Here is a 23968-nt window from a genome sequence, read left to right on the forward strand (position 1 = left end):
GAGGGCACTGTCCCCAAGGCCAACCCACCCAGATGCTGTTCCCCAGCCCCGGCCACCTGGTCTTGTCACCTGGCAGGTGCTTCCGGTGGTTGGGGGTCCCTTGGGCAGCCCAAACCTGGGGACCCAGTCCCTCTGTGCCTGCTTCTCACCATCTATCTCTCCTTAGGCTCAGAGTGCAGATCCCAGGCCCCCAGGTCCAGGTGATTCTCTTGGGGCCCATTCATCTCTTGGTATGAGGAACCCTCCTTGGCTCCCCCTACAGAAGAAGACAGGAGCTACAACCCTTCCCTTCGAGGCCAAAACTTAGACTGGCAGGGGCTTGGGGAGATGGTGGCCCGGTAGGTTCTGCCCACTTTTGTAGGTTTTCCTGGTTGGCACCTGGGGTCTGTCTTTTGGATACGGGGCATCATTTTCAGTTTTGAGGCTTCGGCTTCAATCCCAAGGCAACAGGAAAAGTCCTATTTGGCAGCTGTTAACAGACTGATTTATTCACTTAGGCCTCACTCAACACCATTTGTCAACCCGCCGTTTATTCCCTGCCCCTGGGCTGGTCCCGGATGTGCAAGGGAAGAGGAGGAACGGAATAGACGGGGCTTTGAAGGCCGAGGGGAGAGAGTGTCCGATCCGGCTGAGCAATGACTTCTCCACTCACAAGCTGTGTGACCCGGGCCCCTGGGCCCCTCACCGCCCCTCACCGAACCTCAGTCTCCTTGTCCGGAACCTGCTGTGAGCAGATCAGGGTTTTCAAAGTGTGTTCTCTGAGACCCCCGGGGTTCCAGAGAGGTGCTTTGGGTGGCTGCCAAAAGCTAGAGCTGTTGGGTCGACCGCCAGAGGCCTCAGTCTCACCGTGGAAGGGCATGTGGGCCGTGGGAGGGATTTTAGTGGCAGCTTCGGGCACGGGAGAGACTTGGAAGTCAGAAGCCCAGCTCCACTGCTGACTTAAATGGTCTGTGCTGGCCGGGCGAGCGGTAGTGAGGTGCCCAGCCCGGGAGTCAGCACACGCTGGGGCCCAAATCCCCAGGCTAGCTCACCTCTCTGAGCCTCTGGTTTCTCATCTGTAAAATGGGGATCGTCTTTAGTCCTTAATTCACAGGGTTCTTGTGACCGGTAAGCCATCCCTGTGATGTGCTTAGATGGCACCTGGCCAAAAAAAAGTAGGTATCCAGGAAATGCAGGTGACGGTTTCTATTTCCTGCTCCCTTCTTCTCAGTTTCCTCATCCGTAAAACAGGAAGAGACCTGGCTGCCCACCCTTGCCGCGGGTGCGAAAGTCCCTGGGGTAACAGGTGGGGAGGTGGCGGCGGCAGGGTGCTTAAAACAGCAGGAATTTACTCTCTCGCGGTCCGGAGGCTGGGGTCTGAGATCAAGGTGTCACCAGGGTTTGTTCTTTTCGAGAGTCCTGAGGAAGAATCTGTCCTCCCCCAGCTTCTGGTGGTGGCTAGGGGTACTCGGCACTCCTTCGCTTGGAGACAGCATCGCTCTGATCTCTAAGCCCATCGTCGATGGCCCTTTTCTCTCTGTGTCTCTGTTTTCACATGACCTTGTAAGGGCACCCGTCATCGGATGAGGGGCACGCCCTAATCTGGTATCACCTCATCTTAACCTGATGAAATCTGCAAGGACCCTATTTCTGAATAGAGCCCCATTCTCAGGTGCTGGGGGTTAATACTTCAACATATGTTTTTGGAGGACACGATTCGGCCCCATAACTGTGGCGATGCTGATGGCTTTGTAAACACCAAAAGGCTATGCTCACGTGGGAACTTATAACGACTTAGTGCTTAAGGGATGTTTCTTAGCGGGGATGCTTTTGTTAGAAATGAAAACCCAATCAAATGGCTTCCTGTTGGCCCATGTAATTGAGAAGCGCAGAGGTATGGGGGGTGTCTGGTGTGAATTTGATCTGGCCGGCTCCCCAGGGCCCTGTGGTCCAGCCGTCGCCCTTTGGGACGGCTTAATAGCTGCTGACAGCTTCCAGGGCAAGGAGCTCACTGACTGATACACAGGGATGACAGTATCCTAGGTCCACGGGGAGGGACCTAGGTTACATGTTCACCGGAGCCAACCCAAGGGAATGGCTTGTATCGCTCAGTCTACGTGTGACGTTGAGATTCCATTCGTTGGCCTAGGTCCCTCTGGCCTTGTCCTTAGAGCTGGGATGGACTCAGCCTGGGTGGGAGCTTCAGGGGAAAGCAGGAACGGGCGTCCTCCACTTGGAACCCGTTCTCTCTGGGTTGAGTCTCCCTCTGCCCCAACTGTGGGCCGGGGGTCGGGAGAGCATTTTCCCGGGGAGGGGTAGGTGAGTGTGTTCTCTGTGAATTTCCTCGGAAGGGCTTGGAACAAGAGGGGCCTTTGGCAGAAGCTGGTTCTTTTAAACTCTCGTTTTTAAAAATGATATAAATAGGGGCGCCTGGGTGGCTCCGTGGGTTAAGCGTCCGACTTCGGCTCCGGTCATGATCTCGCGGTCCGTGAGTTCGAGCCCCATGTCGGGCTCTGTGCTGACAGCTCAGAGCCTGGAGCCTGTTTCAGATTCTGTGTCTCCCTCTCTCTCTGACCCTCCCCCGTTCATGCTCTGTCTCTCTCTGTCTCAAAAAGAAATAAATGTTAAAAATAAATAAATAAATAAAAATGATACAAATAATATTTATTCATCATAGAAAACCAGACACTGTGTTGAAGGAAGGGAAAAGGGAAGAGAATGCTCGGGATATCTCACGGCCCACAAGTTGGTCAGGATTCAGGCTAAGTACAGGCGATACCCATCTTTACTTTGGGTTTCTAGCATCGAGCCAGCCCTGAAGATTCTTGGGAGCTGTGGCCTGCTTCCCCTTCCCGTGATCGCCCCACGCGCTCACTGGTCCCCTCTGAACTGCCTGTTCTTCTTCCGTAGGCAGCCCTGGTTTTACGGCTGGGGCTTTAACCTCCCGCGAGGCCAAGCGCTGCTTGAGAAATGGAACCTCATTCCCGAAGGCGTAGACATCCTGATAACCCACGGACCACCACTGGGTAAGAGTCAGCTGTCCCCTGCTCGGCTGGCCTGGCCAGCGGACGCAGAGGGCTGGGGCGTGGCCCGGCCTGTGCACCGAGATCAGGGATCTGTCGGGCCTGTCGAGAGGAATCCCGGATGAGCTCTGTTCTGAGTCTGACCTGCTGTGGCACTGGGGACAACTGCCCCCAGCGCCCCCCTTATTTCCCAAGCACCTACTATGTACTGGGGGTTCAACTTGTTACCTCGCGGACTCCCCACGGCCACTCAGGGAGGTCAGATCGCTGCCCATTTTACGCGTGGGGCTCATTGGAGCTTAGGGAGGTCAAAAGGCAGGGCTGGGGCCTTGACTCTCCAGACCGGGATCCTGGGGGCCGGATACCTTCAAGGTTGCTCTCTAGGCTTCATCCTGTGCACCTCCCACCCCATCAGACACCTGGGGGGGCCTCACCCCCACCCACCCCCACGGTCTCCAGGGCCTGTGGGTTCCACCCTCCACAGCTCCCCTCCCGGCCCCCACTGCCACCATCCTGGTCCGAGCTGATGTCACCACTCACCCACTCGTCCGGCCCTGTGTTAGTCTGCTAACCGCCTCTGGGCCCCCTCTGGCTGCCCCACGAGGGGCTCTCTCAGGCCTCCCGTCCCCCTTTCCTCACACACACTTCCTGTCTGTCTGCACGCCCCTCCGATTCCACCTCTAAAGCTCCTTCCTTTCCTCTCCACCACTGCCGTCCCCCCGCCCCCCCCCCCCCCGGGTCCAGGCCGGCGTCTTCTGTCTCTTTGATGACTGCCACGGCCTCCTCGCTGGTCCCCCAGCCCCCAAGTCTTGTCCCTTCCGCTCCAGTCTCCTCACAGCAGCAGGAGGGGGGTTCTCTGAGTCGGCAGCTATGCCGTGCTATCCCTCTACAGCCCTCCATAGCTCCCCTAGTCCTTAGAATGCTGTCCAAACTCGCAGCAGTGCAGCCACTACTGGCCTCCTCTTCCTCCCACTGCCTCCAAAGAACCTGCCATCACCCCTGCAGTGTGTGGGGCCGGGGCAGGTGACGCTGGATGGGGCGGGCGACGCTGGACGGCGGGCCAGCCTGGGCGGTGCTCGCTTACCAGGGCCTGCAGGCTGCCGGGTAGAGGGGCACAGAGTGGCCAGGCCAGAGGCACCCTTGTCTCCCTCCCTCTGTCTCTGTCTCTCTCTTTCTCTCTGTCTCCCTCTCCCTTTCTCTCCTTGCCTCTCTCTCCTTCCCTCCCTCCCTCCCTCCCTTCCTTTCCCTTTCTCTGTCTGTCTCCCTCCCTCCCTCCGTTATCCCCCCGGGCAGTATCGGTTGCCAGTTGCCGCCTTCCTGATTCGGGACTCGGAGGATCCCCCTTTCCCTCCCCAGCATGCGCAAACCCGTCTCACCCACCCAGACAGCGAGGGGCCGAGGGGCCGAGAAGGACCCGAGCGGCTCGCTTGGAGTCATTAATTATTCTTCGTTTGTGTAGCCATGTGAGGATAATAAGCAGCCGCCATATGGGGCGGCTCCGGGAGGCTGGCAGCGTGGGCCACGCCGTGCGGAATGGGGTTCACGCTCGTGAGTCTGTGATGTTTGTTCGGGAAGGTTCCGACGTGGAAACCTCGCTCCTGGTGCTGCCCCGCTGCCAGCTGGGGGGGGGGGGGACGTGCCCTGGGGCTTCAGCCGTCCCTTTCAGGCCTCGGTTTGCTCATCTCTGTAATGGGTGGATGCCGCCCTTGAGGCCGCTGGGGGCGGGAGCTGTAGTGGGGCGGGGGCGGGGGGGGGCTGGCCTCCGGACCCCGTCATCGCCCTCCCGTTGTCTCCTCGCTCAGGCTTCCTGGACTGGGTCCCCAAGAAGATGCAGAGGGTGGGCTGTGTGGAGCTGCTCAACACGGTGCAGAGGCGCGTCCAGCCGCGGCTGCACGTCTTCGGCCACATCCACGAAGGTCGGTGGGGGGTGGGGGAAGGGGGGCTCCTCCCCAGCCCTTTCCAGGGGCCGCCTCGTCCCCCTGCAGCCCCGTCACCTCCTCCCCGTCTCAGCCCTTGCTGACACGCGCTGTGCCAACATGCCGGCTCCCGCCGAGATGTTTGCATGAGGGGAAGACGGTTGCAAAATCTGGCGGGACTTAGGGGTGAGTTTGCTGACCGGGAGCCCCCGCCTCCAGCCCGGGAAGTCTCGGGGTCACGGGCTCTTGGGAGGAGCGGCCATCGGATGGGGCATGGAGGACGGGTCAGGTTCGGCAGGTGCGCTGTGCGCGCCCTCAGGCTGGCGGCCCGGTCCTGTCGCCTACGTCCCTACAGCCTGTGGAGGGCCACCTGCTCGCCTGAGGCGCTCTGGCGACCCCCTCGGCCCCCACACACATGGACGTGGCGTTCTGGCTCTGTCCCCGGGGGGGGCTGGGGGCACCCGTCGTGTCCACATCGTTGGGATGGCGGGGGACAGCCGCTTCACCTTGAGGGGCGGCGGGCGGGGCGGCCGTGAGGTGACGGGTGAGGTCAGCCCCAGCCCCGCCTGCCCGCACGCCCGCACCCTACGCACGGCATCCGAGTTACCAGCTGGGCAGACCCTTCCTTTTGTTCCTCTCGAGCCCTCGTCCCACCTGTCCAAGGCCTCCCTGTCCACCCGCAACCCCCCCCCCCCCCGCCAGAAAGCACACGGGCTCCCACGGGGCAGGGGGCCTGACGTGTTTTCCCCCAGAGCCGTGTCTGCGTGGGGCCAGGGCCGCTGGGCCTCACAAGAGCCTGGTCCACATCAGATCGCTTTACCAGCCCAGAAGCAAACAAGCCTCAGCCCTTTCCCTGAGGGCCACGGCCGGGCGTTGTCAGAGGGCAGGAGAGAGCAGACCTCCCCTCCCCTGGGCCCGAGGAGCTCACCGGTGATGTGTATGGATTAGTATCCCATTTGGTCCTCACAGCAGACTTGGAAGGAACATCTGTCTCCATCGCCTCCGTTTATAGATGAAGAGGCGAAGCTGGGGGGTGGGGGGTGGGGTTTTGGCAGCTTGCCCCAGACCTGTTCAGCCCACCGTGGCCGAGCGCCCTCTGAGCACCACACCCACTAGACCCCCTCACTGCTCTGGGTCCTGGCCTTACCCCTCAGCCCTGAAAGGCGTGTGCTTACTTTCCAGGGTACGGTGTCATGGCAGATGGGACGACCACCTATGTGAACGCGTCTGTGTGCACCGTGAACTACCAGCCTGTGAACCCGCCCATAGTCATTGACCTCCCCACACCCCGGAACTCCTGACTGCCCCTGCCTTCTCCGCCCTTCCTGCCCACATCAGCTACGTACGCCTGGCCGAGAGCACGGACCCCCAACCACCCTTCCTTCCATGCAGACAACCTGTCTGGTCGAGGGGACCAGCCCAACGGATGGGTTGAGGCCTTGGAATGAAGAAAATCACCCCTGACTCTTCAGCCTCGGTCACCTGGAGCCAGGAGCCTGCGGGTCCCTGTCAGGGGTTCCGCGCTCATTATTCTGCGTGTACATTTCCGCGTGTACCTTGTCAGAGGACCTAACGAGCTTGTGGTCCCGTCCCGCTCGGGAGTTGACGGCCTCTTCGTCCTTCTCAGTCGGACACCCTCGTGGGTTTGGGAAGCTGCTGCTTCTGGACCGATTTTAGAAGTTCTAGCACAAAAGCTCCCTCTAACCGAGGGTCTGTGTGGCTGCAAGCCCCAGGGTTGGGGGTGGGTGGGAGGTTTTGTAGCCGGGGTGCGAACAGCCCGCCCTCTCCTTCCCGGCTGGAGAGGAGACGGGCCTGCTTCACAGCCGAGGCCCTCGAGGGAGCGATCAGGGACGTCTCAGGAATTCAGACCGCACCCGGCCAGGCCAATAAGCCGTCTGCCTCGCCTTGTGGCCCTGCTTTCTTCCTGTGGGCATCTTTGCTGACTTGATCAGTGGCCTCAACCTCCAGGTACTTGCTCGGAGCCTGGATCCGGGGGGTCGGTTCTACAGAACGAGCCATGTCAGTGCCCAGGACTGGCTGGAGGGTTCCCGAGTCATGGACGGCCCCTGGTCCCGTGCTCCACAGAGTTCAACAGGCTGGAGGCTCTGCAGACTGAGGCCACGCTGCCACGTGTGTGTGCCCACGCGAGTGTGTGTGCACCTACACGCACACACACACACACACACACACACGCACTTCTCAACTTGATAAAGTGGATCCCGTGTTTCTCACTACCGTCCTTGAATGGGGTTCCATCCCTCGGTGCAATTTCCCGAGCACCCTTTGGGTTCTGTCTGGCGGGCCCACAGCTGAAGAAGGCTGAATGGTTCCCAGTCCTTGTTGTCAGTGTCTGTCCTGTTAACGGGAGGGCGGCATGGTGGCAGAGGGGCCCTGGGCTCCGGCAGCTGCCCGCAGGGGGCTTCTCTTTTCTTTAAATTAGGCCTGGGGGGTTTGGGCTGGGTCTCGGAGGGAGAGGGAGCCAGCAGGGTCTCGTTAGGGCGAGGCCAGAGAGGCAGGGGCCCCGTGTGCAGGGTCAGATCCTGTCTTTATTTTCAGTTTTGATGTTTTGTCCATCCTGGCTATTTTTCTGAATCGATTTGGATTTTTAAAAGACGTTGGGTTAAGTAGCATCACATTTATCTCTCCTGCCGAGCTTTTTGGGACCCCCCCCCCCCTCGCGCCTCTGGGAGGAGGGCCTTACTCACTTCACCCCTGGCCCAGCCCTTCACAAGCCCTTTGCAGATACAATCTCATTTAATCCTCAGGCAGTCCTGCAAGGTTAGCCCTGCTGGCCCCATTTTGGAGATGAGGAGATGGAGATCAGAGAGGTGAGGTCACTTGCCTGAGGGTGCACAGCTCAAAAGGGGCAGAAGCAGGCCTTGAGCCTTGGTCTCTGGGTTCATAACCCCTGCTTTGCCACCACCCAAAGCTCCACCCCTACAAGGCACTTATGTTTTAAGGGTCCGGTTCGGGACCCCTCCAGCTTGTTCCTCATAGGGAGCCCCTGGGGCCCACAGAGGGATCCTGATCTCTGAGCCCAGCACCCGGCATCCCTGGAGACCATGACTCCTTCCTTACTCACGTGGGGCTCCCCACGGGGCATCGTCCACGACGGGAGCCTAGCAGCACCACCCTGACCGAGGCGGGCTGGGCTCCGTGGGGCACAGGACTTCGGGAGTCCGTTCGGGCAAGTGGTTCCTGGCGGCCGAGGATGTTTACAAGGTCTCTGGGGAAACCCCGGATGCATGACCCATGTGCACGCGTGGGGTGGAGAAGACACAAGGCCCTTTCAGACACCTCTACCAAATTTCTATGTGGACCAAGAACTATAAACTTGAAAAAAAATTTTTTTCCTAAGGTATCTTCAGAATATGGTGTATTTTTATGTGGAAAAGAAAAGTTATGAAGGCAGCTGTTACTTTGAAAGAAAATTCATTAAAAGTCCTTGAGGTATGAAAGACAATGGCGTGCTCCTCAATCATTTTGGCATAACTTGATTGTGGCTGTAATTTTTTTTGTCAAGCATGTCAGACAATAAAGTCTTTGTAAAAAGAAGGAGATGTCCACGTGGCGCCTCTTCTTGTGTGCGTCTTGGGGTGTCGTGTGAGGCACGTGGGGGAGGAGTGGCATCCTCTCCGCCCGGTCCTGAGTCCTGGGCAGAGTTCAGAGGCCAAAGACCGTCCACACGGCAGCCGCAGGCATCCTTTCACTTGCTCCAGTGTCCCCAGGGGCGGGCCAGTCTCAGAGGCGGTTGGCATGGGCCGTTCTGTGCTTTATCGTGTTCAGGTGTTTTGACTGATTCCTCAAAACAGAGGACCTCAGGATGGTCTTAGCTCTGGGCCCTTCCCGGAAGCAGTATGTCCAACTCAGTCCTTATCAAACCAAGGGTCCAGGTCTTGCCTAAGAAGAGCACTGACAGGTCTAATGACGCCTTCCCGGAAGCAGTATGTCCAACTCAGTCCTTATCAAACCAAGGGTCCAGGTCTTGCCTAAGAAGAGCACTGACAGGTCTAATGACGCCAGACACTGAGCCACCTAAGCTGTAAAAGTCCTGCCATTTCCTTCCTTCCTTCCTTCCATCCATCCATCCACACACCCATCCATCTGTCCGTCTGTCCATTTGTCCATCCGTCCAGCCAGCCAGCCATCCACACATCCATCCATCCATTCATCCATCCACCAACCCACACACCCATTCATAGATCCATCCACCCAGGCCCACAAACCTTCACTGAGCCCTTCCCATGGGCCTGACTCAGACTAGGGAGGTGGTGGTAGGTTAAGGAGGTAGGGTTTCTGAGGGATGGATGTGGGGGTGAGAGTGAGGGAGAGCCAAGGATGACAATGGATGTTGGCTGCCAGTCATGGAAGGGACAATGGGAGCTGGAAGGTTTGAGGAAGGACCTGAGTTCTGTCTCGGACTGGAGCCAGAAGTGCCCTTGGGATATGCAGGGGGAGGAGTTCAGTGGCTGGAGGGATAAATGGCCCTGGATGGAGAGGAGCCTCTGTGGAGATCTACATTTGTGGGTCACAACCAAAGCCACGGGTCTGGAAGAGGCCTCCCAGAGGGGTGTGGGGAGGGCAAGAGGAGCAGCCTGGGGCCGACTTCTCAGCTTCTCCGTGACCCTTTCGTGTCCTCAGAATACCCCACCTGTAAACTGCCCCTCCACTGGGGCCTCAAAGGTGCCTGCAACAACTCCCCATCAGTGGGCAACAAGGAGGAGCCACTTGACTTTGGGTAGTCTCGGCTGCTGTCCTTGGCCAATGTGAGCCCGAGCAGTGCTTCTGGGCATGAGGCAGGGAACCCTGTGGTGGCTGCTGCCTCCTGTAGGCCCTGCTCTAGTGCACGGGTCCCCGAGTTCTGCTGAGACTCCAGATGCAGCCGCTGCTGAGCCATGGGCTCCTGCTGCCCTCAGTGTAGACGGGTGTTGATTGGGCTTTGGACAAGTGGTGGAGGGGGGCCCACAACAAGGGTGCCAGGGCCTCTAGCCCCTTGCCTTTTAGTGCTTCAGTACCCGGGGCTCATGCACACTTAGCCATCTTTGCCATACAGGATGGCGTCTCAGACAACCCTCTTGTCCATGGGAGTCTAGTGGGCAAATGCAGCAAGCCGTCTCCCCTCCCGAAGTTCACTGTCCAGGAGAGACCCCTGCCCCAGCCCCCTGAGTAAACCAGTGGAGGTGACAAGCTCTACAGACAAGGGCTTCATCCCGTGCTCTCCCCTAATGCCACCCCCAGCTCCCCGCTGGGCCCGAGCCTGCCTGGGGGCCCTCAGTCCTACCCTCCCATTGAAGGCGCAGACTGTGAAGGTCTCCAAGATGTGGGAGTCGGGATCTGATGTCTGGAAGCTCGTGGTGTACTTTGGGAGGCTCATCTGATCCCAGAAAAGAAGGAGAAGCCTCAAGTCTTCCATGCTTGGGGCCCAGAGAGCAAAGAGGGGATGGGCTTGGGGGCCCTGAGGAAGAGCAAGCCCAGCGTACAGGGAGCTCAGGGAAAACTGTTCTGGAGGAAGGAACCGAGCTGGGCCCTGAACAATAGAATATGATTTTCCCATTAAAGAAAAAAAAAAAAAAACCTTTTCATTTGGAAATTGTAGATTTACAGAAGAGTTGTAAGGTGGTACAGATGATTCCTCTCTACCCTTCACCCAGTGTCCCCTGGCGTGAACATCTTGTATAACTGTGATGCCTTTACCAGAACCAAGGAATGAACGTTGATACAACACTATTAAACTATAATCTTGATTTGGATTCCAATAGTTTTTGATTAACGTCCTTTCTCTGTTCCAGAACCCAGTCCACACTACCACATCGCATATGGTTGTCATGTCTCTTTAGGGATGGTCTCTCAGTCTATTCTCGCTTTGCCTGACCTTGAAAGTTTTGAATACTGGCTGAATGCTCCGGAGAATGTCCATCAAGCTGGGTGGGCCTGGTGTTTTCTCATGATTAGTCTGGGGTTATGTATGGTGAAAATACAACAGAGCTGATGGGTCCTCAAGGCATCTTCTCTGGGGTAACATGATACAGCCATGACTTATCACTGCTGATGTCAATCTTGAGCACACAGCGGAGGGGATGTCTGCTGGGTTTCTCCACCATAAAGATGCTAGCCTTCGTTTTCCATACTCTGTTAGAACTGAGACACCAGTCTGGCTCATGGCCAAGGAGAGGTGAATCGAGCGCTCCCTTCCAGAGGGAAGAGCAGCAAAGAATTTGAGGACACAGTTAAAATCACCACATTAATTAATAAATATTTGGGGGAGGTATTTTCAGGCCATGCAAATGTCATATTTCTCCTTCAAATTTTGCCTGCTCATTTTAGCATCAGCTGTGGAGGGATCTTGTCTGGAGCAATGATTACTGAGGTGCTCTCATGGTGATTTTCTAGTTCTTTCCTCAGACATTTCTTATTTGGAATTGTTCTGTAAGGAAGGCTTGTCTCTTCTCTGCCATTTATTTTCTATCAGCACAGGCTCATGGTTATTTTATCCATTAGGTTAAAATCTAGTACTACCATTATTTATTTTGTTGCTCAGATTGTTTTCATTTTGTCCACTGGGAGCTCTTTCAAGTTGGCTCCTGTGTTCGTTTCACATGTTCCTATCTTTCGTTTGCCTTGACTTCCTTGATTTCTAGCACTACCAGATGCTCCAAATCCATCTTGCATTTTCCTTGCCCCTGCCACAGAATCAGCCATTTCTCCAGAGAGTTCTAACTGCTTTTAGAAACTAAGATCTAGGTGGTAGATGTGCTAGCTGCTACTGGGGTATTTCTACTTCTAGGTCCTCACAGTGGACAGAATGAGGAAATATATGTAGTATATTAACCCATCTATATGCTCATGTATCTCTCCAATATGTATATCTATATCCATCCATCCATCTTTCCATCCATCTTTCCATCCATCATCCATCTTTCCATCCATCCATCTATCCATCTATCCATCCATCTTTCCATCCAACCATCCATCCATCCATCCATCCTTCCATCCTTCCATCCATCCATCCATTCATCCATCCACCGTCCATTCATCCATCCATCCACCTACTCACCTATCATCTATTGATCTTAAAATAAGCATTAATTCACGCTGATACAGCAATGCACAATGCAGCATGCATAATTTATTCTTGCCTTTCACCTTGCTTATTTGTGACTTGTTCCTTTGACAAGGAGGAGCCCAGCTCCCATGTCTGCAATCATGTGTGTGTTCTATCCTAGTATACCCACAGAGCAGTTTCAGAACGGTTGATCCATAGCCCCATCAGAAACACAGTGACACGGTACAGGGTTCCCATAGAATCCTTTTCATCTTCAGTTTGACAATTGAAACTCTGTTTTCCAAGGGTAAATTGATCAGGTCCTTTCTCCCAACCCAGTTTGGTGAGGTAATGTCACACGTGGTGCAATTCAATTCCGCTGTTGCAGTCTGCATTATATCCTGAGATTCCCTGACATCCTGGTTGACTGTTTTAAATATGCATACTGCCAAGTCACTCTATGTGGTGTGTGGTTCTAAGGGTTTTCAGAAACGCAGAGTCAGGTATCCACCACCCCAGGACCCTAGGGAACAGTTCCATCACTCAAAAAATTCCCCTTGTTTGACCCCTTTTGAACCATACTGTTTTCCAAAATGGCTGTCTGTTTCCATAATCCCACTGGCAATGACTGAATGTTCTTGCTGGTCCGCATTCTCATCACAATTTGGTATTTGTTCATTTAAAAAATTTTGGCCCTTTGAGTAGGTGTGTCTTGTATTTCATCGTAGTTTCAATTTCCATTTCCCCAATGACTAATGACGTTGAGCATCTTTTTATGTGCTTATTTGCCATTCACGTACAGTCTTTTCAGATTTTTCTGTCCTCTTCCTTAAAAACTGGGTTGGTTTTTTTTTTTTTTTCTGTTTGTTTTAAATGTTCTTTATGCTCTGGATACAAGTCCTTTTTTTTAAATTTTTTTATGTTTATTTATTTCTGAGACAGAGAGAGACAGAGCATGAGTGGGGGAGGGGCAGAGAGAGAGGGAGACACAGAATCCGAAACAGGCTCCAGGCTCCGAGCTCTCAGCACAGAGCCTTACGTGGGGCTCAAACTCACAAACCATGAGATCATGACCTGAGCCGAAGTTAGTCGCTCAACCGACTGAGCCACCCAGGTGCCCCTGGATACAGTCCTTAATTGAATATGTGACTCGCAAACCTTTTCTTCTAGTCTGTGGGTTGTCTTCTCATTATCTTCACAGTTTCTCAGAGCAAAAGTTTCTAATTGTGCTGAACTCCAATTTACCCAAGTTTTCTTTTAGGAGTTATGTTTTTGGTGTAGTATCTAAACACTCAGCGCCAGACTCAACGTCCTACAGATTTTCTCTGATGTTTTCTTGCAGAAGGTATATAGTCTTTTGTTTTACATTCAGGTCTATGATGCAGTTTCAGTTAATTATGGTGTAAGGTGTGAGGTTTGCGGAAGTTTCATGTTTTTACATATGGATGTTCTTTCTCCATTGAATTGCCTCTGTGCATTTGTCAAAAATCAGTTGACTGTATTTGTCTGGGCATACTTCTGGGCTCTCTATTTTCTTCCACTGATCGATATGTCTGTCCTGTTGCCAGTATCTTCTCTCGTGTGATGACTGTAACTTTATGGGTAAATCTTGAAATTGGATAGTGTAAGAGGTCCAATTTTGTTCTTTTTCAGAATTAGATTGGGCTCTTCTGGTTCCTTTACCTTTCCATGTCCATCTTTTTTTTTTTTTTTTCTTGAGAGAGAGGGTGTAAGTGAGTGAGGGGCAGAGAGGGAGAGAGAGAGAATTCCATGAGGAACAGAGAGAGAGGAGGGAGCGAGGGGGGCAGGGGAGAGAGAGGAGAAAGAGAGAGAATCCCATGAGGGACAGAGAGAGAGGAGAGAGGAGGGAGTGGGGGGGAGGGAGAGAGAGAGGGAGAAAGAATCCCGCAGAGCCCAAAGCAGAGCTTGAGCCCATCCGAAGAGGGGCTTGGGCTCACCCGATGTGGGGCTCAAACTCATGAACCGTGAGATCATGACCTGAGCCACAGTCGAATGCTTAACCAACCGAGCCCCCCAGGCGCCCTTCCATATACATTTTTGAATGAACTTGTTGACATATAAAATAGATCTTGTGGAGATTTTGAGATTCTAAGGGATTTATAATGAAATTGGAGAGAAATGATATTTTAACAATGGTGAGCCTCATTTCATGAAAAACATTTCTCTCTCCATTTGTTTAGACCTTTGATTTCTTTCATCCATGTCCTACAGTTTTCATCGTACAGATCCTTCACACATTTTGTTAGATTTATTTCTAAGTACTTCTTTTGGGGGGGAATATTACAAATAGTACTGTTTTTAAAGTTTTAATTTCCTGTTGCTCACTGTGGGTACATAGGCATACGATTGACTTTTGCATAATGACTTTGTAATTCACTTAGCTTAGTTAGCCTTTTCGGTGGGTTCTTTGGAATTTCCTATTAGGCGATCATGTCATCTGCAACCAGAGACAATTTTATTTCTTCCTTTCCATTTTTGATTTTTCCTTTTAGTTTTTCTTGCTTTTGTGCACTGGCTAGGACTTGCAGTATGATACTGAATATGTGGTGAGTGTTAGCTGTAGTTTTTGGTACATGTCTTTTACTCAGTTGAAGGAATTCCCTTCTGCTCTAGTTTGCTAAGAGTTGTCCCTATGAATCCATGCTGAATTTTGTCAAATGCTTTTTCTGCATCGAGATGATCCTGTGTTTGATGCGACAGGTCTAAGTGTGGCTCTCCTTGAGAATCTGTCCTCTTGAGGGTTCATTGAACTTGGATACATAGATTCATAGTTTCCTTCGAATTTGGGGAGTTTTTGGCTACTGTTTCTCCAACTATTCTTGCCGACACCTGCTTTCTCCTCTCCTTTTGGGCCTCCCATCGTGTTTATGCTGGTATGCCTGATGATACGCCACAGGTCTCTGAGGCTTTGTTCATTTTCCCTCTTTATTTTCTTCTTTCTGCTCTTCAGACTGGATGATCTCAATTTACTTATCTTCAAGTTTCCTGATTATTTCTTTTGCATGCTCAAATCTGCTGTTAAGTTCCTCTAGTGAATTAAAAAAATTTTTTTCAATGTTTATTTTTGAGAGAGAGCAGTGGAGGGGCAGAGAGAGAGGGAAACACAGAATCTGAAGCAGGTTCCAGGCTCTGAGTTGTCAGCACAGAGCCTGACGTGGGGCTTGAACTCATGAACCGTGAGATCATGACCTGAGTTGGATGCTTAAATGACTGAGCCACCCAGGTGCCCCGCCTCCAGTGAATTTTTAGTATGTTATAGTTTTCAAACTCCAGAATTTGTATTCGATTATTTTTAATGCTTTAAATCTCTTTATTTAATACTTGTAATATTTTCAATCTGGTGAGATGTTATTCTGATATGCATCCCTTTAGCTATGTGAATATATTTAAAATAGTCAACGTAAAGATCTGTCTACTAAATCCAACATCTGGGCTTCCTCAGGGATAGTTTTGTTTTTTTTTATTTTTATTTTTGTTAAGTTTATTCATTTTGAGAGAGACAGAACAAGAGAGGGAGGGGCAGAGAGGAAGAGAAAGAAAATCCCAAGCAGGCTCTGCACTATCAGCACAGAGTCCGACATGGGGCTCGAACCCACAAAACACAAGACCATGACCTGAGCCGAAACCAAGTCAGATGCTTAACAGACTGAGCCACCTAGGCGCCCCACCCTCGGGGACAGTTTTTATTGATTACTTTTGCCCCTGTGTATGGGCCATACTTTCTTCTTTTTATGTCTTGTGATTCATTGTTAAACACTGGACATTTTAAATAACATAATGCAGCAACTTTGGAAATTAGATTCTAGCTCCCTCCAAAGGTTTGTTACTGTTGCCTGTTGTAGTTGTTGTTTGTTTAGTTACCTTTCTGAACTAATTCTGTAACGTCTATATTCTTTGTTCCTGTGTGGCCACTGAGGTCTCTTCTGTTAGCTTAGTGGTCAGCTAAACATTGGACAGAGATTCCCTTAAGCACTTGGAACCAGTGACTCAGACTTTGCTGACGAGCTCTGCGTGTATGTGGAGTCACGTCTTCGACACGCAGCCAGGTGGCTGAAAACTCTGCCTTAGCTTTTATTTCCTGCTAGTGCGGGGCCTTAAGGTCACGCAAAGGTGCAAACATAGGTCCTTCTCATATCTTTTCTGAGCATGCGCACATCCCTGGACACGTGCCAGCCCTGTGCACACACATGGCCTTCTAGAATGCCGAGGAAAATCTTGGGGACCTTTCAAAGTCTCTGTGAACATCTTATTTTTAGGTTTTCTTAAATTGGTTGGCCTAACTTTATCCAGTACCTCAAGCAGCTGCAAATTTAAGATACTTGCTTGTAATTGTTTTTGACAAACGTGCCCTTTGGACTCTCGGGAAAAGATTTTTTGTACCTGAGCGGTCTCTGAGTCAGTTCAGTACAGACAGTCTCCCAGGGAATCACCAGGCGAATCAAATGTGACGACTCTTTGGGAATGAGGCTTTCAAAGTGTTCCGGCTCTATTCTACTCCCTTGGGGACCGCCACTGTGCACGGAGAGGGTAGGCTGTTACTTTCCTGAGCCATCGTGGAGCTGGAGAATGGCTGATGGGACTAGAACAAGTTAAAATGTCACAAAACTTGTTCTTTTTTTTTTTTCCTCTAAAAGTCAGCTGCTTTTCTTGAATAAACGCTCCTTGGGTTCCTATGTAAATACTTGGTTAATTTCCAGAATTTTGAAAGCGTTGATTCTGACGCTTTTTGCCCCCTGCGGACGTACTGCTAGCTAGCACGAATTTCTGCCTCTCCCCCAGGAACAGGGCCTTCTCTGTTCATGTGCTCCCTCACCCGCACTGGGTTCCAGTTGGTGCCCTCGGGCTACAGCTTTGTCGTCCTTCTACACCTTACTTTTCCTGCTCCCTCTGAGCGACAAGAGGTGGGTTCGGGCAGAGTTTCCGCAGCGGCCGAGGCTCTCTTCTCCCAGCCGGCATCACTGGGCAAACAGGAGAGAAGCAGCATTCTCTGGATTCTCCCTGACTTCTGGGAGCTCCCGGTGGCGTTTCCGAAGGATGCACACGCCCCTGGGCCAACAGCCCCCAGAGCCTTCACATGCTCAGGCTGGCCTTTAGCAACTCGTTAACATTTTCCAGCTGAATCCTCTTACTGGCTTGTGTGGTGTTTGGTGGTACAATTTCACCCAAGCAAGCGCTTGGGCCCTGCTGCTTGCTCCCTGCAGGCACCTGCCTCCCCCAGGATTGCGGCGGGTGGTTTTGGCGAACTCTGTTCTCAGACGGATTGAAGAAAAGTCATTAGTCTGCATTAGTGATGCTCCTTCCAGCTCCCCGCCTCGAAGAAGCCGAAAAGCACCGGTGTTTCTCGAAAGTAAGAGTAAGCCAGAGTAAGTCATGTGGCTGAGCTTGGATTCAGGGAGCGGGGAAATGGACGTCGCTTCTTTAGAGACAGGAACTTGCAGATCAAATGCAACGGGCACAGACACATGAAGGGGAGATGACTGGGGCCATTTGTTCTGATAGGAGGAGCTCCACCAGGGGTGGAGAGATGGGGACTTGAACTTTTTAACATGATAGGATTCAGAGGGGACACTGCACTTAGCTGGGTGGGGCTCAGGGAAGGCTGTCCAGAGCCGAAGACACCTGATCGGGGATGCAGGGCCCAGGGAAGGGGTGGGGGGGGGGGGATGGCAGTCCCATCTGGGACTTATCCCCCTTTAGGTAACAGTCCAGGCCTCTCAGCCTCCTGCCTTTGATTCTGACCTCCCTCTCGGCCCCTTGCTGAAATCCTGTCCTGAGGTCTAGCTCCAGGCTTTGTGCTTAGGGCTGGGGCCCTTTGGGGTCCCATAGACCAAGGGCTTCCCCCGAAGCCAGAGCCCTAACCCTCCTCTCTTTCGATTGCTTGTGACCTACCATTTTGGGAGCTCTAGGGGCCAGGCACAGGGTGAACTGGCCAGCTGGCCGGGCCCACGGATAGATGGTTCCAGAGGAAGGCAGAGAGGGGTTAGTACCTTCATTTTGCAGACACGTAAGTAGAGGCTCAGTCCAGAGGGGTAAGTGGCACAGGGGATGGGCAGGGGGAGGCCGGACACCTCCTCAGTCCAGCACTGTTCTCCTGACTCAGGCTTGAAGGGTCCAGGCATCAGGAAAGTGGCTGGCCTACCTCTTCTGGGGCTGAGGGAGGAGATGGCTGGTAGCCCACTCGCCCGCAACCCTCAGCTTGGGAACTCTGCCAGCTCCCCAGGAAACCCCACCGCTGAGCCAAGCCCACAGACGGCCCACACTGGCTTGAGGAAGAGAAGACGTGTGGGCACTTCCTGGTGCCAAGCTGCGTGCTAGATCTTTCCACGTTCGGCCCTCCCGATGTCCTCTGAGTTGATCACTCATTTACAAGAGTGGAAACTGAGGCTCAGAGGAGCCCGGGTTTCCTGGTACAGCTAGAATTCGAACCCAGTCTCACGAACAGCGGAGCCGCCCTGAAAACGCTGCCCGTGTGCTTACCTGGCCTTGGCCAGCTGTGACCGCACACAGAGTCCTGTTTTTGTCAGGATGAGCCATTTGCCTCTTGAAGCCCCTTCTTGACCTGGAGGCTCCCCACACCCCTCAACGACGGACCCACAAGGCCGCTGGACGGCATGAGACTAAAGGTCTGGCTCGGCCTTGGGAGGTCAGGAAGGCTTCCTGCAAAAGGGGGCTCTGAGATGAGTTCTGAAGGACACGTCGGCATTTCCTGAGGAGCAGGTGGGAGAAACAGCAGGTGTGGAATGCGAGGCTGGGAGCAAGCCCGCTGGGGGAAGACTGCGGCTAGGCACGTAGGCAGGGCCTTGAACAATAGGGCAGGGGCACCCGGGAAGGGTATCCACCCACCTGTCACTCCTAGGAAGAGCTGCTGGGGCCGGGGCCAGGGCCATCCGCGCGACACGACACCCACTTGGGGTCAGCAGGGGCCATGGCCCTCTCTCCTGCTCCTTGCACTCAGGCCGCCTGGGCACCCCTTCCCTGCAGCGGGCATCTTCCTCCCCGAGATTCCTCTGGGCCCCCAGGTTCTCTGGGATCTTGGGGCATCCCCTGCCCTGGCCAGAGCCCCCGTAGCCTCACCCTCGATGCCCCCTTGCCAGGCTGGGGAAGTCTCACTCCCCAGGGCCAACCTGCCACTGCCTTCGCCTGCCACAGGGGCCTCCCTGCCTCTCTCAGCACCGGCCTCGGTGTTGCCATATCTCCAGTGGGGGTGGGACCCCATCTTGCCAGGGGGTGTGGCCAGGGGGTCGGAGTGCCCCCAGGACAGCTCTTCCTGAGAACTGGGTGGACACCACGGGAAAGGGAGAGAATCAAGGCCGCTGGCCAGGCCCCTGCGAAGCCGCCCTCCTGGTGGCTGGGCCTCCCTCACAAGGAAACTAAGTCCTGTGTGTTTCTTCAGGCCCCATCTTGGTGAGGCCCCCAGACCCACAGAGTCTGGCTGAGAGCGAATTTCCACAGCTGCACCAGTTTAGGTCGATTAGCGAGCAAAACCAAACGCAGTGAAGCCAAGAGAGGATTCTCCCCGCCTCCGATTCCAGCCTGGGGGTCCGGGGCTACCCGAGGCTGGGCCGGAGCAGAGCCGGCGCTCTGGGGCCTGTGACTACCCCCAAGGCGAGCATCTGGCAGAGGGGGCCTCCTCCTGGCTCCGGGCTGACGGGGCAGCCTCCAGCGCGAGCTCACCCCTCTGGGCCTGGGGGTCCTGGCCGAGCTGAGGCTGGGACCCAGCACACGGGGAGACCAAGGTGTCCGCAAAACACCCTCATGGAAAGAGAGGGCCTGTGGTGGGCGTGGCTCTTCTCCCCACACCTCACTGGCTTCCAGCGGGGAGGCCGAGACCCGCCCCCCCTCGAAATTCTGCGTACTTCGAGCTGCTGCCTCCGTGGGCCCCCGGTGGGGAGGGGTCTTGGACCTGAGGTTCTGGTGCTGCTTCTCCTCTGGAGCCACCTGGGGTGGGGTGACAGAGGGGACTCCTTGCTCCCACCCCTCCCTGATGGCCAGTGGCCACACGACTCGGGGGCACCTCCTCCCAGTTCCTTCTAGAACCTTCCAGAAGGCAGCAAACTCTACGTCTCTCTTCCATTTGCTTTACAAAAGGTGGTAAGGGTCGCAGGGATTGGAAAGTTCTCTTGGCTTGTCAGACCCGTCATGTCTGAGGAAGGGTCCCTCCCCAAAAGGTCACTGGTGGGTGCTTCTAATCAGCTGCCCGCTGGGCGGGGCCCTGGAAAGGCTGAACAGGGACGAGGCCTTAGACGTGGGCTGCCCCACCGTGAAGTCAGGCTGGTGCCCGCGTCCCTAGGGACAGAGCAACAGCCATGCAGACAAGCCCAGCGGAGACACAGATCCAATCCGGGAGGCAGGAAGGCCTCTGGTCTCCCCTAGGCAACCATGCAGGCTGTCATGAATGAAACCTCCAGAAATCTAAGTTTCTAAGCATCGTATCATTGGTGGTTCTTTTGAAGTCTTACGAATCATTTCTGCAAAGACTAACATTTTATTTGCTCCAACTGAGCGAAGGGTCCCGTGGCTCCGTGGGGGCGGAGCTGTGGCTGAAGCTATGGCCGTGGGGCAGCGCAAAGCCTTAACCGCCGGGAAAGACACGGGGCTGCGTTTTCTGGAGCACCCCCCCCCCCCGCCCCCGATTCTGTGATCTCATTCATCTTAGGGACAGGCTGCGTGGTCCCCACCCGTCTGCACTGGAGGCACCCGTCGGCCGCCTACTGGAGGAAGGCCCGCAGGAAGTCGTTGTAGGAGATTTTGGAAGACAGTGTCTTGTCATAATACTCCAGGATGTGGAAGAACTCCTCCTCCGAGAGGTTGATGCTGTGCTGTCTCAGGACCTGTCGGAGAGGAGAGCAGCCCCCGCTGGTGTCGGTGACACTCGAGGGGGCGGGCAGCCAGGAAGGGGCTGGGACCCACCCGCCTCTCCTCCTCGGACCCTGAAAGGCCCACCTCCAAAGTTGCCCCAAGCAGTCGTCTCCCTCGGTGCACATCCCCCTCCCTCTCCCTCCCTCTCCCCCGACTCTTCCCTCCTTCCCTCCCACCTCCTCTCTCCTAGGCCCTCACCCTCCCAAGGGCCAGTGGGTGTGACAATGGAAGACTTCCAGAACAGCGGAAGGTACTGGTTCCCCCCCTTCCAGCCCCCCCGCCCCCAGCCCTCCCAGAACAGGTTAATAACCGTTGCCTCCCTGCAGGGTAGTGAGGCTGGTCCATGCGTTCAGACAAGGCCTGGACGGAGAGTAGAGAGGGCTGTGGCCCTGGCCACAGGGCCTTAACCAGGGTTGGGGAGGAGGGCAGGGCTGCAGGTGCAGGGCGCGGGGCGTGGCGGATCCCGCAGCGCCACAGCCCCCGGCAGAGCTAGCTGCCCACCCGACAGCAACTGCCCCTTCCTCCTCAGTGAGCAGACCCCTGTGTCTCCAGCTAAAAGGCAACACTTCTCGGCCTCTTTTGGGGCTAGGTACGTCCTGGCCAGTGACACCTAAGCGGGAATGTGATGTGGGACTTCTGGGAAGCCTCCTCTAGAGAGGAGGCCCTTCCCCTTCTCCTCTCCTCCTTTTCTCTGCGGCCGGGAATATGGAGGCGATGCTAGAGCCCCTGCAGCCACCAGAGACCATGAGGCGACTTCGTGGACGGAAGCCAGGTGCTGAGGGTGGCAGAGCAAAAAAAATGAAGGCCCCAGTGGCTGTCCGGCCCCGTGCTGGCTCTGGCTTCCTAGCTCGTGACTTGTTTCAAGTGAGAGGGAAACGGACTTTCAGCCGCCGGGTCCCCGCTGTTACCCGCGGCTGAGACAGATCCCTTACATGCGTTCCCCCGCTGGAAGTAAAAGTTGCAACTTAATTTCCTACCGATGCTTTGTGTTGTGATTTGTTTCTAAGAGGGGACTAGAACGTGGGGCTGGAAGGTCCCGGGGTTCCTCCGGGCAGCCGGTGACGGGCCCCATCTGTGGGGCTGAGGGCTGGCAGCAGACGAGGAAGCTGAGCCTGGGTGTCTGAGGAGGGTCCTTGGCACCCAGCTGGCCTCTGGCTCAGGCTCTGCTGAGACCCGGCTGCCCCTCTAGTGCCCCCCTCCCTCTGCCGCCCATCCCTGGTTCCTGGGACGCAGACAGGACCCCAGCCACCTCCTTCCTCTTTGCTGGAGACTGAAGGGGAACCCGGGGCTGAGAGCTGACTTGAGCCCAAAGACAAGACAGACAGTGTGAACTGGAAAGTCATGGGGGGGCGGGTGCTGAGGGCAGGTGTCCCTGGGGGCTGCGGGGACCGGCCCTCCTCCTTCCTGCAGCCCTGCCCACCCACCCTGTGCTACTCATCTTCCCGGCTTAAAACAAGAGGGTTTTACTTTTTTTGTTTCGTTGAAGCAGAGATGAAACTAAGGGACAATTTTTTTGTAAGTGCATTTCAAGGTCATAACCCTTCGTGTCTGTCTGATGTTGTGACTGTTCTTTTCTGACTGTAATATGTGATTTTGAATCTAATGTCTGGACCTCAATTATTTGCTGGACCGGCCGGCTGCTGTGGGGGGTGGCCAGCAGCACACGGGGGCAAGAGGCAGAGAGGAGTGAGTGACCGGCTCTCGGGAGGCAGTGCTGGGCTCTGCTGCCTCGGTGGCCACAGCGGGGACCCTGCTTTGTTTAGCTCCTTGATGTGGCCACCTGCTCTGTGGGTCTTATGCAGCCAGTCTGGGCTCCAAGGAGCACTGGCACCTGTGGTGGTGACCTGAGCCCTCAGGTCATGTCCCCACGGGGTTCTAGATACCTTCAGGGAGGAGAACCTGGGGTCTGCAGGTGCGGGGCAGGTGGACGTAGCCCTCGATAACTTGGGGTCCCAAGGAAGTGAGGTCCGGGACAGCCGCTCACACCGGGGCCTCTGCCGGGGGACAGGGGGTGAGGGGTCCTCTTTTGAGGTCTTCTGGCCGCTGCTCCCCGTTCGGACGCCGCAGGCGCCCAACAGCTGAGCTCACCTTCCGGAAATCAGCCACGCTCAAGAGCCCCGTCCCGCCCTCATCGTAGGCTTTGAAGGTGCGTCGCATCGGCCTCCAGCAGTGCACAATTTGGGGCTGAATCCGCAGTAAAGCCGAGTAAAAGGAAGAAGTCTCAGCACCAGCTTCTTTCTGGGGGAGAAAAAACCCACAAAAACCGAGAGGTGGTGAGAAAGGAGCTTTCGAATGGGCAGCATGGGGTAGACAGGCACAGCCCGGCGGCCGCGCGCTCCCCTCCCGGGCCTTAGCCCTGCTTTTGCCCCTGCTCACCCCTGCCTTGGGCTCCCCCCGGCCCACTCCCCTGTAGAATGGGGCCTGCCGGCCGGACTCACGAGAATAATGGTAGATCGCTAACCCTGCTGTTGGTACAAGGCAGCCCCCGCCTCCCCTGGCCCCTCCAACCTGGGAGGAAGGTCACTCCCTTGACCCCCGTCATCTCCTGGACTGGGAAACGGGAGGCTTGGGGACGTGAAGTGGCAGGTTCAGGACCGATCTGGGCTCCGTTCCTCCCAGGTGAAGGAGGAGAGAGAGGGCCAGACAGAGATAGCCGGCCGGTTTTAAAACAGTTTGAAGGAAAAAGAGATTTCAGACTGGGTCTCCTAGTAGGTTTATCATAATGAACAGAGTTTTTTCAAAAATTCCAAGGTTGTAATTATATCTTGTAATTAGACAGCACACTACCCTGTGATTATTTCATTTAGGTGCTATTAGATAGAAAACAAGATATTTTAGCATGATTTAACCCTAACGCGTGTCTGAATATCAGAGGTGAACCATAGGCAATAACGTGTTAACACATTTTGGGAAAGTTTAATTTTAACGCGGCACTACATAAGACCAATTAGCGCAAAGTTGAATTGCTTTCGATTTTTACATCCTTTAGCACCTAGGATGGAAACTCACCAGATACCCTATAGCTTCAATTAGCTGCCAATTTACCCAATCTGCTGATCTGCACTGGAAAAAGCAAGGATTCTGTGTCGGCTCCTCCCACACCCATGTGCCATCTGAGAGAGCCTCTT

General features: G+C 54.6%; 2 protein-coding genes across 11 annotated transcripts in view; one reads left to right on the plus strand and one right to left on the minus strand.

Moving 5' to 3' along the window:
- MPPED1 (metallophosphoesterase domain containing 1) overlaps positions 1-8473 on the plus strand; it is a 76016-nt gene extending 67543 nt beyond the window's left edge. For all 4 annotated transcript variants that reach the window (XM_053226898.1, XM_027070528.2, XM_053226900.1 and 1 more), the window contains exons 5-7: positions 2890-3005; positions 4805-4918; positions 6101-8473. In XM_053226898.1, the coding sequence (XP_053082873.1) occupies positions 2890-3005; positions 4805-4918; positions 6101-6219 (349 nt within the window). In that variant the 3' untranslated portion in view covers positions 6220-8473. The remainder of the gene's footprint in view (positions 1-2889; positions 3006-4804; positions 4919-6100) is intronic.
- Positions 8474-20496: 12023 nt separating this feature from the next.
- Positions 20497-23968, minus strand: part of EFCAB6 (EF-hand calcium binding domain 6) — a 245050-nt gene continuing 241578 nt past the window's right edge. For 2 of the 7 annotated variants that reach the window (XM_053226902.1, XM_027070523.2), the window contains 2 exons: positions 22929-23078; positions 20503-20812 (listed from right to left, as the gene is read on the minus strand). In XM_053226902.1, the coding sequence (XP_053082877.1) occupies positions 20690-20812; positions 22929-23078 (273 nt within the window). In that variant the 3' untranslated portion in view covers positions 20503-20689. Of the gene's footprint in view, positions 20813-22928; positions 23079-23968 lie in introns of all 7 variants that reach the window. The other 5 variants (XM_053226905.1, XM_053226903.1, XM_053226901.1 and 2 more) reach the window with 5 other exon arrangements.

Source organism: Acinonyx jubatus, chromosome B4, assembly GCF_027475565.1.
Source record: "Acinonyx jubatus isolate Ajub_Pintada_27869175 chromosome B4, VMU_Ajub_asm_v1.0, whole genome shotgun sequence".
Classification (NCBI taxonomy): Eukaryota; Metazoa; Chordata; class Mammalia; order Carnivora; family Felidae; genus Acinonyx; species Acinonyx jubatus.